This window comes from Rhineura floridana, chromosome 3 (assembly GCF_030035675.1).
Source record: "Rhineura floridana isolate rRhiFlo1 chromosome 3, rRhiFlo1.hap2, whole genome shotgun sequence".
In the NCBI taxonomy this organism is placed as follows: domain Eukaryota; kingdom Metazoa; phylum Chordata; class Lepidosauria; order Squamata; family Rhineuridae; genus Rhineura; species Rhineura floridana.
In genome coordinates, this window is record NC_084482.1 from 109,377,877 (window position 1) to 109,398,832 (window position 20,956).

At 39.6% G+C, this 20,956-nt stretch overlaps 1 protein-coding gene across 3 annotated transcripts in view; it reads right to left on the reverse strand.

The window, feature by feature from the left end:
• Positions 1-20,956, reverse strand: part of ADAMTS2 (ADAM metallopeptidase with thrombospondin type 1 motif 2) — a 460,134-nt gene that overhangs the window by 130,248 nt on the left and 308,930 nt on the right. For 2 of the 3 annotated variants that reach the window (XM_061617297.1, XM_061617299.1), the window contains exons 4-5: positions 16,744-16,943; positions 4,306-4,368 (exon numbers count right to left, since the gene is read on the reverse strand). In XM_061617297.1, the coding sequence (XP_061473281.1) occupies positions 4,306-4,368; positions 16,744-16,943 (263 nt within the window). The remainder of the gene's footprint in view (positions 1-4,305; positions 4,369-16,743; positions 16,944-20,956) is intronic. The other variant, XM_061617298.1, reaches the window with a different exon arrangement.

The window sequence follows — 20,956 nt, forward strand, 5'->3', positions numbered from 1 at the left end:
CCCTTAAACTATAATTCCCACGATTCTGTGGTGGCATTCATGTGCTTCAAATGTGTATTGAAAGTGCTTTAAATGAATATTGTGGATCTGCCCCTATGCTGTGCATTCATTAGTGAACTGAAAAGAACCGTTTTAAAATACACTTTTTTAAACAGGGGAAGGCTGTAGCTCAGTGGTAGGGCACATGCTTTGCATGTAAAGGTCCAAAATTCAATCTCTGGAAAAGACTATTGCCTGGAATCCTGGAGAGCCAATGTCAGTCCATGTCGTCAGTATTTAGCTAGATGGTACCAAATGGCCTGAGTTGGTATAAGGCAAATTCCATTGTTCCTAAAAATGGAAAGAGACTCAAGGGCCACAATGACTCTAAAATTTATTTATGTTTTTTATTTCCAACAACTATATACTGCTTTAAAAAAATCTCAAAACGGTTTACAGAAGGAATTAAAGCAATAAAATTATTAGCAAAAACTGTTAAAGACAGGTATTTAAAAACATTCAAAATAATAAAACCAATAATGAGTTAAAAACAGATAGAAAACAGATAGCGTCTACATGCTTGGATAGGCTTGTCAAACAAAAATGTTTTTAGCAGGTGCTGAAAACATTACAATGAAAGTGTCTGCCTAATGTCAATAGGCAGGGAGTTCCAAAGTGTAGGTGCTGCCACAGTAAAGGACTGATTTCTTACAAGAGCAGAACAAGTACTATGTGTCGCCAATAACATGGAAATCACACCTTGAACTTGGCCTGGTAGCAAATCAGCAAGCAGTGTGGATTTCAGAGCAGATGTATTATGTGCTGATAGGGTCTCACTCATGTCAGCAATCATGCTGCAGCATTCTGCACTAACTGTAGCCCCTGGGTCAGGTTGTGCTGCATGGGGATTTCTGTGACCTTGGCTGACTGGTTGCTAGGATTTTTTTGGTTTGGTTGTGGGATGCTGAGTTTCCTGCCTTACTCATAGGAATTTTGTTGTGGTTGGTATGGTACTGCATTTAGGTAATCATCACTGTCTTTTCTTTTTCTATTTGCATTTCATTTACCTTCAACCTCATTCCCTTACATCCATAAAAGCAACAACAGTGGGTCCATGCGCTCCGCTCAACCCCCTTAAACCCACTGATGATGCACCTTGTTGGTTGCATGATGGTTTGCTTCTTGCCCAATAGTGGTAAAAGAGAATTCACATACTGGGAAATGTGGCTGCAATTGTTGTTCCCAAGCTGCTGCCTGTGAAGGTAGACCAAACCATGTGTGTTTTTTCTCTGTCAATTATTATTCACTGGAATTGGATTGGCTGTCAAAGTGCGTTTATAGCAGCCCACAGGGTAGAAAGAAAAGGGTAGAGAATCTTCTTACTCTTACTCATTTCTCAGATCTCTTTTTGAAGGGTCAAATCTGTAAAGAAATTTGGAGCAGCCATGTTAAAAGTTAGGGGCAGGGCATTCCAGGCAGGGGTTGCCAACCCTGCTTGGATATAGATATTTTTGCAGAGGATCCCTAATCAAGCTTTACCAACAGCACAATCCATACCATATGTTCTCAGAAGTAAGTCTTGTTGAGTTCTATGGGGCTTACATCCTTAGTAAGTGTGTTTAGAATTGCAGCCTTGCTCCTGAGTGCTCCCATGTAACATCTCTACAACAGTAGGCTCCTTTCTACCCCAATGGCCTTTTGGTGACTGGCTGGCCTGAGGGCACTGAAACCCTTCTTGCCAGAGGTAAGTAGGCTAGGTTAAATGTTCCCTACCCAGGCTCCATCTTTTAGCTAAAATGTCTATCTTAATTTCCAATCAGAGAAATGTTTTTATTTGAATTGTATGCGCCAAGCAACTGTAGTTGATGCTTAATATATCATGCTTAATGATATCACTAGGGCCCGCCTCCGTGGCATCACTAGGGCCCACCCCTGAAATTGCAGGGTTTGGGATGCTTCTGACCTGACAACCCTACTGCAGACAACTGGAGAAGTTTTAAACAGCAGTTACGTCTCTTCATAGAAGCCAGTGGATCTGTGGAAAAGGCAGGCAAGAGAAAGGATAGTCTTTTTATTGAATCTCTCAGGGCTGTAGGATGTTGATTTGTTTTATACCTTTTCACTAACTGCAAAAGAGAAGTCTCAATATGAAATTGTGGTTGACAAGTCTAGGGAATACTACATACCATGAAAAAAAAGATGGCATTGAGTGACATGTTTTTCATACAAGACAACAAAATGAGGCAGAATCCCTTTAGGATTCTGTTGCTGATCTGAAAAGGCTGATCCAGACATGTGACTTTGGCAGGCTTGCTGACTCATTAATAAGGGATCAAATTGTCTAGTGTGGGGAACATGAGAGGCAGACTGGTAGAAATTAAATATCTGAGTTTGGCAAAATGTGCCAAATGGCAGAAATCACACCAAAGGAAGTAGATATATTGGAAGGAAAGTGTTCTGCTGTATCTGTAAACAGGATTGTGGCTTCTGGCAGCCATAGGAGAGTGCAGAAGGATATCTTCCATATAAAGTCTATGTTTGATCAGAGCTTGGAAAAGTTACTTTTTTGAACTATAACTCCCATCAGCCCCAGCCAGCATGGCCACTGGATTGCGCTGATGGGAGTTGTAGTTCAAAAAAGTAACTTTTCCAAGCTCTGTGTTTGATAATAGGGAATAGCAAGCTAAAGTATGCAGACAGAGTGCATGCACCCAGTAGTGCTGGGCCTATGGAAAATGTGCAACTCTGCAAACAAAATTAGAATGGTAAGAATCATTTGCAGTGTTCATACAGTGTACAGGAAGAGGGCAGCTGTGTTTCAACTGGAGAGGAGTTCTGCATTAAGCATACTTCTGAAAGTGTGTATTGCACAGCCATGAAACATGCCAGGTGACCTTGGGCAGCCACCCTGTCAGGCTAGCCTTCCACAGAGTTGTTGCAAGTATAAAATGGAATGGACCCTAGGAGTGCCAATTTGAGTTCCTTGGAGGAAGGGCAGGATCCACAGACAAATCAAGGCAGAATACATAGACTTAAGCTGATTTAGGACTGATGGATACTGAGGGGCACAGCAGTCTCTGGTGGGCCTCTTCTTTATTGGTGTGTTCTGAAGAGCCTACCTGGTACCTATGGTAGCATTCTGAGCAGCTCTGATCATCATCTTAATTTCCCACAATGTCCTAGAGTAATGCGATGCTTGGGGAATTGTGGGAAATGAATATTATGACTAGACCCAGCTACTCAGAGGGCTGGGCCAGAAAAAATGAAGAAGAGCACAGGGCAAGCTTCAGTTGTGTGGTCAGCCAAAATGGTATGGGCTTGGCATATACCCAAGGATGCCAAGTGCTGATGCTATCCATACATGCGCTCTGCCACATTCGCTACAAATGCATGGGCCAACAAGAAAGGATGGCATCATAGCTCAGTGGTAGAACATATATTTTGCATGCTGAAGGTCCCTGGCACTTTCCGGCAAAAAGGATCAAGTAGCAACTGCTATGAAGGAGCTACTACCAGTCAGAGTAGACAACACTAAGCAGCTTCTTATGTTCACTTTCCTTAACAGCTCTAATCATCCAAGAGAAGGCAAAGGATAGAAACTGTATAGCAACTGTACACTGTACAATAGAAACAATCTGGTATTTTGTATACAAATCTAATTAAGTGTCAATAGTCTGATTTGCCTTAATTTCTATGACTATATAGTAAGTGCTCCAAATGTATAGCAAAAATTCAAAAAACAAAGCTATCTGCTTCTGAACAAAGTTTTTAGAAATTCCACAAAACAGATGTGCTGGCAAAGCTAGTGAGTTTAGCATTGTAGAGATCTTTGTCTCCTCTTTGACAGTAATATTGGCTTTAGAAAGGTCACAGTCTTTCTGCTGGCTGCATGACCAATTTATATTTTTTTGGGTTCCTCCCTCGAGCTATTTGGCCTTCTCAACTTTTGCCTACAAGCTACAGTACAAAAATGTTCTAAAAACATGCACGAAGTGCATAAACACAGTTTTCACCAGGCTTACATTAACACTGCAGACTCAAGAACATGTCATGTGTTTATAGCACGATGACCCAATCATCTATGAAATAAGTTTTTACACAGTGTTACTACAGTAGGAAAGGACAAATTGGGGAGGTCAATATTTGACAGTTGTCCAAATTCTGTAAACTGCCAGTGTCTTCTACTACTTTGTTACTCCTTTACACTCAGTGGGTGTAATGGTTGGTGTCAGACTATGACTGAGGAAGCCCAGGTTCAAATCCCCACTCAGCCATGAAGCTCATCAAGTGACCTTGGATCAGTCACTATCTTTCAGTCTAACCTACCTCACAGGGTTGTTGTGTGAAGAAGATACAATGGGAAAGAACCATGTATGCTATCTTGACCTCCTTGGAGAAAAGACAAGATATAAATTAATAAGGAAAATAAAGTTTATGTGTCTCAAGCAGCCAAAGGGAAGACACAGGAGAATGCTGGCAGATTGTGGAATGGGATGAGGAAGGGTACTGCCAAGACGGTTGGGCCTACTATGGGACAACTCCGATGGGAGAATGAGAGAGTGGTAGAGGCCTGCCAGTAGTGGTGACATACGGAGGCTGAAACTGGGAAACGCATACGGTAAGGAGCTTTTACACTTGCTGCAGCACCCAACAGAAAGGGCAATTGTCTCCACACAACTGCAGACCTTTGAAAAAGGAAGGGGGGTTGTGGTAGCAAGGAGAAAAACCACCTTTTCCATTGAGCACACAGCTGGGTATCACTGTGTTTGGACAATTTAAAACAGCCTCCCCATCTTGGCTTCATTGTGTGCACAACCCCATGCTACTGCAGTGCTGCTTTTGGCTGAATGTATGAACTGGGGCTTCATCTCTAAGGGGCTGCAGCATTTTTAAGGGAGCATTTTAAATGAGCCAAGAAAATGTCCCCCATTCTATTTCATCAGAACTCAAGCCAGTTATACTACTATGATTCTGCTTACAAATACATCCAGTTGTATCACTCATAATCTTCTTTGCCACAGCTCAGCTTAGATTTACTTTATGAGTTTCTTGAAAGTGTCAGTTTAAAAAGGTGACATTCCTGCCCTTTGTTCCACCCGGGACCTGCGGTTCTCTCTCAACCGGCTGCATGAAATCATCCAGCAAAGGTATTACACAGAGTCCCTTGCACTGGCATATCAAAGGCAAAATGCCACCCTGGGCTCCTACTGGGAGGAAGGGTGGGCTATAAAATTGCCAGCAAGGAACCTTATTTCATGAGAGATTTATTAGTTTATCATACATATTAAAACCTAGCAGTCCATACGTTGCTGATGGCCTTCACAGCATGACAGTATGAAGGCATGACTCTGTTCTCTATAAGATGTGGGAAGATCTAGGTTTTGTCTTTGACATCACACTGAGTGCTCAGAGCACTTTCAAGGTTTGAGATGCTTCCCTACCTATTCCAAGCTCAGGAGGTGTGCTCATCACACTTGTTTGGGGGTGGGGGTGGATGGGATCCTGAAAATAAATTTGTTGGTCCCTATTTGTCAGCCCCTCAGTCCTCCAATATCCTCAAGAAATAAGCACTTGGGGTGATATAGATTGTTGATTATAAGTGGCAAAGACCAGGGTCAGTCCCATCCAATTTTTCCCCCAAGTACAATCTTTTCTATTTTCCCTATTCCTGTAGGGAGAAGTAAAACTCTGCACTTGGGGGTCACTGTTGCAGTGAGACAAAAGTGTGCCTTCCACCACAGCATTGGGCGACCCTGCCCTCATTGACAGAGATCCTCCAGAGGATGCACAGGGGGAGCAGAGCACAGAGATGCACCACTCTGCCTAGGGCTTCATGAAGTATATGAGCCGTCTCTACAGGGAAACCCTCCGTGCCATAGCAATGAACGCTTCAATCATTTCAGACTGATTAAGCTGAAGATTATAGACAGAATCCAAAAGATCCTTTTGAATATTCATGGAATACAGCCTTTGTCTAACTAAAGCTGTTTAGATAGGGCTGTATGGAGAAGGTACTGGCATATTAATGGAAGCACAAAATTTGGCACAGGAAAAATGGTTCAAGACAGAACATTAGATGGCCTGCTTTGCTTTGCTGAAATCCTTGTGGAGCAGTTAGTCAGGGTTGAAGCTGGCTGCATCCCAATGCATGAAAAAATCTTCAGGCATTTCTTAGATCCCAGCTACCTTTGGGACTGTGAGAACATTTTCAAATTAATGAATAAAAATCAGAGAACCCCCTTTAGGCTGTACCATGCCCATTTTGACCACACCATTCTCTCTCATTTTCTCACATACACACGCTTGCTTACTTTTTGGTATAGTTACTCAAACCATATAAAATAGATGTACTGAATAAGGAATGAGCCATGGCAGTGAGCATGAGACATTTTAATGTTTTGGTTGAGCTGATGAAGGAAGTTCACTCAAATTCTATGAGAGAGGTCAAGTTGGATTTACTTCCTCATTCTGGTACAGTTTGAAACAGGGGAAATAACATTTTCTTGGCTTAGAGGAAACACATCAGGCAGCGGTCTGGAGCAGCTAGCTGACTGACAGGATGGGAATGAGTATCTGCTAGAAAGTTCAGAAGAAGAATACAAGAGTGGTCAGCAGCTGCTCATACAGAATTCTGGACAGATCCAAGGGAAGAGACTACTTGTTCTGAAAAGTGCTAGGTAGTAACTGAGGTGGTCGGTCACCTGTCCCCTGTGGGTGCCATGGCACCTGCAAAAGCCTTCACTGGAACCCCCAGCAGGTAGCCCAGAATGTGAGCTTTCTTTTTTCTTTTTTAAAAAATAAAAAATTAGCCCTCCTAGAAAGAAAGTTATGGAGCAAAAGGGGCAGGCACCCTTCTAAGTGATTTATGTGAAATGAGCTAGCCTGGCTGCTCCAGCCTATCAGTTTTATTAGCCAATGAATGAAGTTGGAGCTATGATTGATAAGTGAGTTCTTTGGACCTCAGGCAATAGGAATCCCTGGGATCATGTTTTGCCCTCCCTTTTCGTGCACTTTTCCTGCTTCTGTCTTTTTCCTAGTCCTAGTAACCTCCATAGTTCGCTCTGTCTGTGCTGTGTTTGCCTGTGATCAGATAGTGCCTAGAAGTTATTTTCTACAAATACTACACACAATAAGTGCGGGTAAGTGTTAACGAACCCCAGCTGCATAGGAAAAAAGTGAAAACTTTACAAAGAGTCTTAGCCATGTCTCCTGCTTTACAGGAGCTGAAGACCAAAGATTTGCTATATACTTAATTTACAATAGAATGGTGTATGTGTTTACTCAGAAGTGTGTCTCTTTGTGTTTAATGGGGCTTACTTCCAGATGTGTGGTTACAGGATGGCAGCCTAGGCTTTGGTTTAGGATTGGCATTGGGGAAAAACAGAGTTGTTGTTCTTTTAATAGCTGTATGGCAGGTTGAAATTCAACAGGTCAAGTATTTCCAGTAGAGAAATAAAATTATGAGAAGAGTGTCACCATAACTCTCTTTAGTTTTGTGTTATGCCACACCCCTATGGCAGCCATTTGGTGACTGGTTTCCTCAGCACTCTTTCAAAATTTGCACATGCCCTTCGGTCCGAAAAGCTTGACGACCCCTGCCTTATACTCAACATGCCCAGCCCATTCAGGTCCTACTCCCTTGCTAGCACATGGAGCTCCTTAAGGGGGCAGCCCTGTGGACTGGAGCCTGGTACTCTTTCACCTCTGTGCTTCCTCCAGCTGGGCACGCTGCTTGCAGTGGTGAGCAGGGTTGATGGAATGTGAAGTGTGGCCCAATGATACTGGCCTCTCAGTGGGGTCCAGTTGGGGGGTTGTTGTCCTTGGGATGGTGGGGCAGGGGTCTCAGGTTCAGAAGCCTCAGGTTCTCTCTAAAATATCTGAAGTTATATAGTTACGATTTCCTCTACATAACAATGTATATGCTGGATAGCTCAGTTATATTTCAGAGCTACAAATCTTATAATTCTTTTACAATTACTCTGCATCTTAAAATAAATGTAAGTGACATGAAAAATAAAAGGTTCTTTTTCAAAATCTGTTCTTGTGTGTTTGCCACATTACTGGTAGTTTGGTTTAGTTTCTTTTGACTTCAAAATGTAGAAAACCATCTGTTTCACCCACAGACTTTATTTTAAGCCACTGACAAAAATAAATCCATCCCTACATAATTGACTGATATTGACTTTTTGACCTTGAATTATTGGGATATGTTTGCATTACAGCCAGCAGAGCATGCACATGATTATGTTGATCACTACTGACTTGCCAACTGTCTCCATTTCTAGGCAATGATTTCAGGTAATGCCAAGGACATTGTTAAAGATGCCTCCTTAAATTTCATCCCAGGATTTTGTTCATTCTGAACCTCACAATATTTATTAAGCATATTCAATATTTTTCAAAAAATATTGAAACTAAGGGGAAATGTTGGTAAAATTATTAACTTATTAAAATTATTAATCTTATTTGCTAAGATATGCTGCCTCTATATGTCAGTCTGACTTCAGGATTTGTCAGTCAAAAGGTTGGATAAATCAATACCCGTGTTACCTTGATAGTAAATTAAGAAGGAATGTTTCTCATGTATAGTCTGGCTTAAGACTGTCTTGTTACAGTAAGAACAATAGGGAACCGACCACAGCAATTGCCACTTTGACAGATTAATCCAGGCAAAGCAATACATACCAGTGGTGCAGAAAAAATTAAATTCAGGGAGTGAAGAGGTATTAGTTCTTTATTTCACAATGAAAGTTAGTGGTTCTATTGTTAACAAGTGAAAAAATTATTAACAAATACAATGTAATGATGGAGCAGGTGGTGACCCATAGAAGGTTATAGATGTCTCCCTCCATATCCCCATTATTCCCATTTCCCTCCTGCAGTCTGTCTCTTCACCTTCTGATCTCATTTTCTTTTCCATCCCTATTGATACAAATTGCATAGCCATTCTCTCATGCACAGCCACATTCAGTCTTAGTGGATTCAATGCTGCAGCCACCTATCTGAATCCATCCAAAGTCTCATCTAATAAATATGTTCAGTGCTCTTTATCTTTTGTAATAAATGAGGTGCTTGTACTCGTATCTTATAAAAGTGCTGTGGCTCCCAATACAAAATGGCTGCCATGGGCAGAAAAATAAAGGATATGACAGTAGCCTGTAATGGTGAATAGAGTCACCAAAAAAGCACTGAATATATTCCTGCCAACTACCTGTTTGGTAATGAAGGAGGTTTTATAACAATAATAGTAAGGAGCCATGAATGAGATTGATTGTTTATTGGCAAGCAAGTTCTCGTGTGTTTGGGAAGTCAAGGAAGCTCTTAGAGGCAAAAAGTCTTCCTTCAGAAAATGGAAGTCTTGTCTGAATGAAGAAAATAAAAAAGAACACAAACTCTGGCAAAAGAAATGCAAGAAGACAATAAGGGATGCTAAAAAAGAATTTGAGGAGCACATTGCTAAGAACATGAAAACCAACAACAAAAAATTCTATAAATACATTCAAAGCAAGAGACCATATAGGGAGACAATTGGACCCTTGGATGATAAGGGAGTCAAAGGTGTCCTAAAGAACGATAAGGAGATTGCAGAGAAGCTAAAGGAATTCTTTGCATCTGTCTTCACAGTGGAAGATATAGGGCAGATCCCTGAACCTGAACTAACATTTGCAGGAAGGGATTCTGAGGAACTGAGACAAATAGTGGTAACGAGAGAGGAAGTTCTAAGCTTAATGGACAATATAAAAACTGACAAATCACCGGGCCCGGATGGCATCCACCCGAGAGTTCTCAAAGAACTCAAATGTGAAATTGCTGATCTGCTAACTAAAATATGTAACTTGTCCCTTGGGTCCTCCTCCGTGCCTGAGGACTAGAAAGTGGCAATTGTAACGCCAATCTTCAAAAAGGGATCCAGAGGGGATCCCAGAAATTACAGGCCAGTGAGCTTAACTTCTGTCCCTGGGAAACTGGTAGAAAGTATTATTAAAGCTAGATTAACTAAGCACATAGAAGAACAAGCCTTGCTGAAGCAGAGCCAGCATGGCTTCTGCAAGGGAATGTCCTGTCTCAGTAACCTATTAGAATTCTTTGAGAGTGTCAACAAGCATATAGAGAGAGGTGATCCAGTGGACATAGTGTACTTAGACTTTCAAAAAGCGTTTGACAAGGTACCTCACCAAAGGCTTCTGAGGAAGCTTAGCAGTCATGGAATAAGAGGAGAGGTCCTCTTGTGGATAAGGAATTGGTTAAGAAGCAGAAAGCAGAGAGTAGGAATAAACGGACAGTTCTCCCAATGGAGGGCTGTAGAAAGTGGAGTCCCTCAAGGATCGGTATTGGGACCTGTACTTTTCAACTTGTTCATTAATGACCTAGAATTAGGAGTGAGCAGTGAGGTGGCCAAGTTTGCTGACGACACTAAATTGTTCAGGGTTGTTAAAACAAAAAGGGATTGTGAAGAGCTCCAAAAAGACCTCTCCAAACTGAGTGAATGGGTGGAAAAATGGCAAATGCAATTCAATATAAACAAGTGTAAAATTATGCATATTGGAGCAAAAAATCTTAATTTCACATATACGCTCATGGGGTCTGAACTGGCGGTGACCGACCAGGAGAGAGACCTCGGGGTTGTAGTGGACAGCACGATGAAAATGTCGACCCAGTGTGCGGCAGCTGTGAAAAAGGCAAATTCCATGCTAGCGATAATTAGGAAAGGTATTGAAAATAAAACAGCCGATATCATAATGCCGTCGTATAAATCTATGGTGCGGCCGCATTTGGAATACTGTGTACAGTTCTGGTCGCCTCATCTCAAAAAGGATATTATAGAGTTGGAAAAGGTTCAGAAGAGGGCAACCAGAATGATCAAGGGGATGGAGCGACTCCCTTACGAGGAAAGGTTGCAGCATTTGGGGCTTTTTAGTTTAGAGAAAAGGCGGGTCAGAGGAGACATGATAGAAGTGTATAAAATTATGCATGGCATTGAGAAAGTGGATAGAGAAAAGTTCTTCTCCCTCTCTCATAATACTAGAACTCGTGGACATTCAAAGAAGCTGAATGTTGGAAGATTCAGGACAGACAAAAGGAAGTACTTCTTTACTCAGCGCATAGTTAAACTATGGAATTTGCTCCCACAAGATGCAGTAATGGCCACCAGCTTGGACGGCTTTAAAAGAAGATTAGACAAATTCATGGAGGACAGGGCTATCAATGGCTACTAGCCATGATGGCTGTGCTCTGCCACCCTAGTCAGAGGCAGCATGCTTCTGAAAACCAGTTGCCGGAAGCCTCAGGAGGGGAGAGTGTTCTTGCACTCGGGTCCTGCTTGCGGGCTTCCCCCAGGCACCTGGTTGGCCACTGTGAGAACAGGATGCTGGACTAGATGGGCCACTGGCCTGATCCAGCAGGCTCTTCTTATGTTCTTATGTTCTTATGGACAGACTGGAATTTAACCCAACACAATTACCAGTCAATCGCTCTTCAGTTTCTAGTGGACCTCCAGCTTCATTTTTTTTCTGGCTTTGGAATTAGAGCAAACAAAGATCCAGATAGGGATGCTTGAGGAATTTGTTTTTTTACAAATTCTGATACGAACTGACCTGAGCCATATCTCCTGGACTAATATCCAGTTATCCTTCAGATTTTGCACTTCCCTGAATTTTGTGGTGCAGTTGTCAATTCAAAAAATGTACCACTCTATGTATTTTAGGATAAAATATGTTTAGAAAAGCTTACTTGGACAGAAGATATGCTAGAAGCATGTATTTTATGAGAAACTACTTTCAAAACTAGGTATTTAAATGTGTCTTTACATATAAACCTCCATGTAGATTTTTTCTTTTTGGAAAATTGCATATTAATGACTTCTGGGAAGGGTTGCTTTGCCTGTGCTGCCTCTGAGCGAGCTCTCATCTCAGAAGAAGCTTTTTCAGCTCTAAAATCAGTCACAATGTTCTTTTTGACTGATAAAGATTTTCTCCCGGGCAGGGAGAAACGTAGAGATCAACCCCAAAGCCTGTTTTTGTGGGGAGGACTGGATTTCAATGCCGGACAGACTTTCATCAAGCTCTAGCTGATTATAGCGACACGTTTATCTTTTCTTTAAAGAAAACGGACTCTAACAGGCAGATAAGCATCCTTCTTTCTATCTTCTTTTTTTTACTTGGCTTAAATTGGTGCAGCAAAAAAGAGATTTGTCAATGAATCAGCTTTGAAGAACTCTTAGGTGAGTTTTGGCTTTTCGCTTTCACTAACGAAATTAAGGAGGAAAGAAATCGAAAAAGCTTATCTTTGTTTTTATCACAAAAAGCTGTCCTGGAGGTGCATTCTAAAGATATCAACGGAAGAGGTATTTCTATTTCGAGGAGGGGGGAAAAATTCTTTTTGGTCTATTTCATTTTGATGAATCTGCTTGTTCACGACGCCACTAATTGTTTTGATGTTGGGAACTAAGTTTGTTTTGTATTCCTGAACACATAGAGATAAGGCAGGCTGTATTGTCTACACTGATACAAGCAAGCCTGAAATATTAACCCAATTGTGGCTGAAATAATTTTTGTCTCTGTGGTTTTAAGAATGACAACCAGGAAAGTGAATGAGACCATGGAAGAAATTATGTTTCAGAAAATAATGGGTGAGATTGAGATAACGAAACAAACCCTGAGACAGGGTAGACAGGAGATGAAAATTGAACTTAACAAAATGACGCAGGAGCTTAAAGAAATAGTGGATTCTGTGAGAGAGGAGTTTGATGGGATAGGGAAGCTACAAGCCCTGGAGACTGGAACAAATGTGAAATTTGAAAAAGATTTGGATTTTATGGATGTTAGAAATAAAGTTGACTGTTTGGAATTCAACGTCTCTGAAGAAATTAATGAAGATTTTGGTGGTAAAGTTATCAATGTCTAGGATAATTTTCTGGACTGGAATGATGTGATGGAGTTTGACATAGAAAAAATCTATGGAGTTGGCTACAGATATGTGACAGTGGAGAAACTCTTAAGAGATGAGCCAGTGCATTTTGTAAAAAAGAAGAACAGAGATATGACTTTGCAGCAATACTTCAGTAACATATTCAGAATTCTTGACTAGAATGATGTGATGGGGCCTGACATGGAAAAAATTTATGGAATTAACTACAAATATGTGACAGAGCAGAGATGCACCCAGAACAGAGATGTGACTTTACAACAATATTTCAACAACATATTCAGAATTGATGGCAAAGATGTATTTGTGATGGGGGAAATTCCCATCAGACTCTTGTTATATGACTATGGCTATGACAGCAAGATCATCATGGGATACTGATAATGGATGAATGGATACTGAAACCACTGGATTTAACAGGACTGTTGAAGATGGAAGATGGAATTAATATTGATAATGGAAGAATGGTTATGGAAATTATTGGACTTAACAGATTTGACGAGATGGATTAATTGATATGTTTACTTGGACTATGGCTATGACAACAAGATTATTATGGGATATTGGTAACGGAAGAATGGCTACTGAAATTACTGGACTTAACAGGATTATTGAAGATGGAAGATGGACTTAATATAGATAATGGAAGAATGGCTATTGAAATTATTGGGCCTAACAGATTTGAATTAGATGGATTAAGCGACATGTTTATTTGGAGAAAAATTGAAAGATATATCTTTCAAGAAATTGAAACCTCTCTTTGACTTTTTGTGGAAAGAATAAAATAATGTTTATGAGATTTGATGATTAATTAAGATAATTACTGGAGGAAAGTGATTTTATAATATAATTTTAGAGATAGGATTGTTATATATTCTAGACCTATAACTGATCTGCGACAAATCGGAAGTCGACATTTTATTTTATTGTTTAATTGTTTTTGTTTTGTTTTGTTTTTTCGTCTTTGAAAATTTGAATAAAAAAAAAATTAATGGGAAAATTGCATATTAATGCATAAATAGTATGGAAAAGATTTATGAATGACCATATGGGATACTGACATGAACCAGAAAAAGACTGATCCATCCATCCCTAGAGCAATAAACTGTTCTATGCACTAGGACTGTTTGCTGCCATCCCTAGCACTTACAGAGGGGAAGGAAATATCAATAATTTCCTCTCAAATAGTCTCAAAATGTGCTGCTTTTTTTTACAATTTAAACATGAATATACAAGAATGAGGCCGTTGACCTCATTGTGAATCTTCACAACCCCACTGAAATCTGAAGTGATGCCCCTGTGATTCAGATCACATTTATATATTCCTTTGGGTATCTATATAGGATAGCATGGGCAAAACTAAAAAAATTTGAATGGCACCAGATAAAACTGGAAAGGTATTCTGTATTATAGTAGCAGAAGGAATGCCATTTACCCAGACATGGGTCCCCTTAGTGCCATCACACTATACAGATATGTATTTGCAAGGGCCTACTCAATCATTTTCATGGAAGGCGGTGCACCCACAAAGCACTGTGAAAGTGTGAATGGTGACATTAAACTTCTTTAAGCAAAGAGAAGTGCTGAGGGCAGTTATCACCTGGGGCAATCTATTTAAAATATGTGCTCTCTTATTTGGGCTTTTCACAGCTAATTATCAAGCTGTTTCCCAAGAAACGCTGGCAACCTGTTTGTATACATATTTACTCAGAAGTAACTGAGTTACTGGATGAAGCTGAGTAAATGCTTAAAGAGAGAAGCAAAGGCAAAAGGAGATAGAAACACAGAACCCTAAATGCAATAATAGTACGTAGGGACAAAGAGAACTATTACAACAGTTATTGTATGGAAATAGAAGAGGACAACAAAAAGGGTAGAACAAGAGCCCTATTCCTAAAAGTTAGAGAAATTAAAGGGAAATTTAAACCAAGAGTAGGGATGTTGAATAATCAACAGGGGAACACACTGACTGACCGAGATGAAATAAAAAGAAGCAATACACTGAAGAACTCTATAAAAGAGATGCAAGGAGGACAGATTAATTCATGGAGGGACCGTATGATGAAGAACCAGAAATTTTAGAATGTGAAAGCTGCTCTTAAAATACTTGGAAGAAATAAAACACCAGAGTTACTACAAGCTGCTGAGACTGAATCTGTCCAAATTTGGACAAGAATTTGTCAACAAATATGGAAAACTAAACAATGGCCCACAGACTGGAAGCATTCCATATACATCCCAATTCCACAGAAAGAAGATCCCAGGGAATGCAGTAATTATTGAACTATTGCCTTAATGTCCCATGCAAGTAAAGTAATGCTCAAGATTCTACAACAAAGGCTCTTACCATATATGGAACGAGAAATGCCAGATGTCCAAGCTGGATTTAGAAAGGGAAGAGGCACCAGAAATCATATTGCAAACATACATTGGATAATTGAACGGACTAAGGAATTTCAGAAGGAAATCACTCTGTGCTTTATAGATTACAGCAAAGCCTTTGATTGTGTAGATCATGAAAAACTATGGAATGCTTTAAAAGAACTGGGGGTGCCACAGCATCTGATTGTCCTGATGCGCAACCTATACTCTGGACAAGAGGCTACCCTAAGGACAGAATATGGCAAAACCGATTGGTTCCCAATCTGAAAGGGTGTGAGACAGGGGTGTATTTTATCACTCTATTTGTTTAATCTATATGAAGGACATATCATATGGAAAGTGGGATTGGACCAAGATGAAGGAGGTGTGAAAATTGGAAGGAGAAATATCAATAATTTAAGATATGCAGACGGCACCATACTACTAGCAGAAACCAGTAATGATTTGAAATGAATGCTAATGAAAGTTAAAGAATAAAACACAAAAGCAGGACTACAGCTGAAGCTAGTACTGGGGAAGGCAGCTATGAGAGAACCAGAAAAGGTCCTCAAATGCAAAGATGTATCACTGAACCCTATGCACACAAGATTGCCTGAGCGAATAACAGAGCAGAATACAGCACATACCAAATGTAGTAGTCAAAATTCAAACACCATTTTCATTCCTAATACTAGTATATGGTAAAATTGCCAAATCGGTCAAAGTTCCTTAGTAGATTTTGTCGTGTTAGAGAAGAACTTATAAAAAGAAAGGTACCTAGACCTACACTGAATACCCAAATGTACACTGTTACACTGAACCTTTCTGGTTCTGGGGAACTTAGGGCCCTCAGTCTAATTTCATGTGGCCTTAATGTCTTGCAGCCCACAGAGATGGGGTGTGTAAGAGTGAGAGTGCAAGAGAGCGAGAGTGTGCGCTCTATGCAGTGCTGCAAACTCTGCCCATTTTTTCCTCTGGTTCCACACACCATCCACTGCAGTCCTTGATTCATTTTTCCAATAATGCTGCATATACACCATACATTTAAAGTACATTATTTTCCCCAAAGAATCCTGGGAGATGTAGTTTACCCCTTGCTGCCCTGGGCTCCTGCTGGGAGGAAAAGCGGGATATAAATCAAATAATAAATAAATAAATAAATAATGAGCTACAATTTCCAGAACCCTTAACAAACTATCTTAGTCAATGATCCTTCATAGCAAAAAAGGTCCCTACCCCTGGTTTAAAGATATTCTTTTTATGAGACAGCAATAGATAACTACAAGCAGTGTTTTTTTTGTAATGGAATTCACTGGTATGAAGTACTGTCATCTCTTTTTATTGCCCATTGTAACCATTTTGTGTTGGGATCCACAGCACTTTTATCAAGGTATGAATACTGACACCTCACTTTTTACCCCACCCTCAAAAAAGCACTGCCTACAAGCCTTGATCTTTAAACATTGGTAAATTACTCACAATGTTCATCAGCGTCAGAAGATACTTCTGAACATGTTCTTTCCCATGGAATTCTACAACTGAGTCATCAACACCTAGAAGCACTTCAATGTTGTAATCATCGTCAGCAGCATGCCTTGGATATCTCCTCCTCCTTCTTGAGGTACTGATTTCATCCTTCAAGAGGTGCACCATGCTATCTAGATTGCTTAGATCAGCCTCTGCAAGAAATGAAATTTTTTTAAAGCATTAATTTTTTATCAATATATTTGCTTAATCATAAAGACCAAAAGTTCCTATTCTAGTTCCTCTTGTATAATTTTAAAGCAAGACTGATAACATTCAGTTGAATAACCTGGATTTATTGAGCTATATCAGGTCAGAACAGAATCTGATGCAATGACTGTAATCCAGTGAGTTTACTACAGGTGTATAACAGTGTTTGTGGATGAGAAGTATTGGGTGTGAGTCTCCTGTGGGGTGGATGAGTGAGTACATTTAAAATATATATCAAAACATGTTCATTTTTGGGATGCAACCAGAGTCCTTTGATGGTATTTATGTTTCTTTATGCTTTCTTATGTTTAGGACACAATAGTAAAAATATTTTTAATATGACAAGATAACATGGTTACATGCAAAACTCTTTTGTAACATTATGAATCTATATCATTGTTATCAATATATTTCACACTGAAAGGGAACAGATTAGTATTATTTCTTTATAAGTTTTCTTTATGACTGTGTATATATAACACATACATTTATTTATTTCATATAATGAAGGGTTGTATTCAACAAAGTCATCCCCTCCCTCTCCTCTCACACAGATAGGGTTGACAGGTGTCTGGCTTTCACCTGGAGAGTCCAGATTTTTTGGGGTCCTCTCCAGGTGTCCAGGTGAGTCACCTTAATCTCAGACCCTCAGCTTTCATTTTTTAAAAAATTAAGTTTCTAGGTAGTCTGGTTCTTGATATATACACCAAAATGTCAGCCAAGCCCCACACATGATCTGTTAGCTGGCTGCCCTCACCCTGCCCTTCCAGGTTTGTAGCCAATAAGAGAAGTCAGGATTGTGATTGACAAGGGATTTCTTGGCCTCCAAGCAGTACCTAGACCCCATTGCAAAGGTAGAAACTGTTTATCTGAAAATCTCATAAATTGAGTAAGTATATAGCTTTTAGCAGTACCCAAAGTCATTTTAAACCCAAAGTTTAAATTTTGAAGAGGGCAGTGTTTTGAAAACCTTCCCAATATGAAGCTTTAACCCAATACTAATTTTCTGAGAGTAAACTTGCAATGCTAATTCCACATACCCAGAGTAAACCCCATTGAATTCAATAGGGCTTACTTTTGACTAGACATGGTTAGGATTGTGCTGTAAATTAATGGGACTTTTGAGTGAACATAGCAAAGAATTGTGTTTGTGTTGTAAATCTTTCTGTCTCTCTCCAATCCTATTTTTAAAGCAATTAGGCAGGGCTTACATAGGCATCACTGCTTTTATTATGTAGGAAATTAATACTGATTTTATGTTCTGCAATGACTAACTGGTTTTGACAATAAACTATTATATAGGCTCTATGCATTTTTACATCTCCAGTGTTTGCGTGTATATGGAATCTTCCGAACAACCCTATGAGGTAGGGTTAGTGATTGGAAACCAAGGCAGCTCACAACAAGAAATAAATCCCTTTAAAATCCAATAACCATAAAAACAAGTATCAACAGTTGCAAAATAGCTTAAAGTTGGATGATTCTGAATGTTGGGTTCAGTGAGTGAAGTTCCTTATCACTTGAGGCTGCAGTTCTGTGCACTCTTCCCTATTTGAGTAAGCCCCATTGAATACATTGGGACTTGCTTCTGAGTAAACAATCATAGGATTGCTCTACAAATATCTTTACAGGTTGTGTAAATAATAAACATCTTTGACAGTTGTGCTTATGTAAATATTTCTTCATACTATGTCCCGATAAGTATCTGATTTCACATTATGGCTGTACAGTATTCCTTCCTCTCGTTTTAAAGTGTGCCCTTCTTCCTTGGGGTGTGCATGGTTCCCCTCTGTTGTTTTCATCCTGAGGGGGAGATTAGGCTGAGAGATGGTGAGCAGTCCATGGTCACCCATTACACTTTATAGCTCATTTCCATTTTAAAAAATGAATTAGAAAGATTTACATGCAGGCAAAGTTTATTAAGTAGATCCACACAAAACATTTAAAGCACATCCAACTCGCATTTAAAGCACAGGACTTCCCCTAAAGAATCCGGGGAAGTGTAGTTTCCTCCTCACAGTTATTGTTCCCACCACCCTTAACAAACTACAGTTCCCATGATTCTGTGGTGGGATTCATGTGCTTAAAATATGTGTTTAATGTGCTTTTAATGAATGTTGTGGATCTGCCCTAGGTTAGGTATGATGTGCATTCATTAGTGAACTGAAAAGAACAATTTTAAAAGATACTTTTTAAAAAACGGGAAGAGATGTAGCTCAGTAGCAGGGCACATGCTTTGCATGCATAGGTCCAAAATTCAATTTCTGGTAAAGACTATTGCCTGGAACCCTGGAGAGCCAATGCTAGTCCATGTCATCAGTACTTAGCTAGATGGTACCAAATGGCCTGAGTTAGTATAAGGCAATTCCTTTGATCCTAAAAGTGGAAAGAGACCCAAGGGCCACAGTGACTCTAAAATTTATTTATGTATTTTATTTCCAACATTTATATACCTCTTTATTGGAAAAAATCTCAAAGCGGTTTGCAGAAGGAATTAAAGTAATACAATTATTGGCAAAAACAGTTAAAGATAGGTATTTTAAAACATTCAAAATAATAAAGCCAACAATGAGTTAAAAACAGATAAAACACACAAAAGCTTCTACTTGCCTGGTTAGGCTTGCCTAAACAAAAATGTTTTTAGCAGGTGCTGCAAAGAGTACAGTGAAGGTGTCTGCCTAATGTCAATCCATCTTTACTCCTGAGTGCTCCCATCCAACATCTCCACAACACTAGGCTCCTTTCTTCTGGTGACTGGCCTAGCTTGAGGGCACTTAAACCCTTTTTGCCAGAAGCAAGTAGGCTAGATTAAATGTTCCCTACCCAGGTCTTTTAGCTAAAATTTCACTCTAAATTTCCAATCAGAGAAATGTTTTTATTTGAATTGTATGCTCCAAGCAACTGTGGTTGATGCTTAATGTATCATGCTTAATGACATCACTAGTGCCCGCCCTGTGACATCACTAAGTCTCATCCCCATGACATCACTTGGATTGCCTCTATGACATCACTATGGCCCATCCTTTGACATCACTATAATCTGCCCCATGACATCACTAGGGCCTGCCCCTGAAAGCTCAGCGTTTGGGATGCTTCTGACCTGGCAACCCTGCACATACATGTTCTGCCCCATGTTGTCTACCCCAAGTTGCTGTATTTTTATGAAAAGTGCAGTCTAAAAAGAGTGAAATAAGTAAACCCCCAGAATAGATGTGTGGATGTACAGGTGGAGGAGAGGGAGGGGTTGCGCAAGTGGATGTCCTTGTGTGAATGGAACAATTTTGTTGGATACAACCCTGTGCTTGTACAGACAGATCCAGACAGAATACTATAATTTAGAATACTATGATTTGTTAAAAAACTATATAAATGCCATTATGCTAACAAATGCAGTACTATCTCTGAGTTGTTCTACATTCAGCTTACAGACAGATATGAAGAATATGGGGAGGGAGGAGATGAATAGCATGACTAGGAAAATGCAGTTGGCATTAGAGAGATTTTAGAGGGTAATTCACAAGACTACAATATCAATATGAAACAAGCCAAAGTGATCACACATTTTTGCTTATCCTTTCCTCTGTCTCTTCATACTAATATTCTAGTGATGTGAATAATTAGAAACAGGGGATGCATGCACAACTGTAAAGATTATCCCATCCAAATCAAGAATCAGAAGGAAAGAAGCACTAAGAAGTACAAATCAAAATATAATATACAATGTACAATAATGCTTTTGATAATGCAAATGTGTAATATATAACATTTACAATACTCAAGATAATAACTGATAAAATGAGGGGTTCAGATCCAAAGTGTTGAAATTAGATTTTACATTTTACATTTTCCTTCAACAGAAGAGAATAATTTTATACAAATGTCTTGCTAAATTATTGCTACAGATGTTTATATATTTGATCTGTATTGATTCTATTATGAAGCTTCCTATCTCATTTTT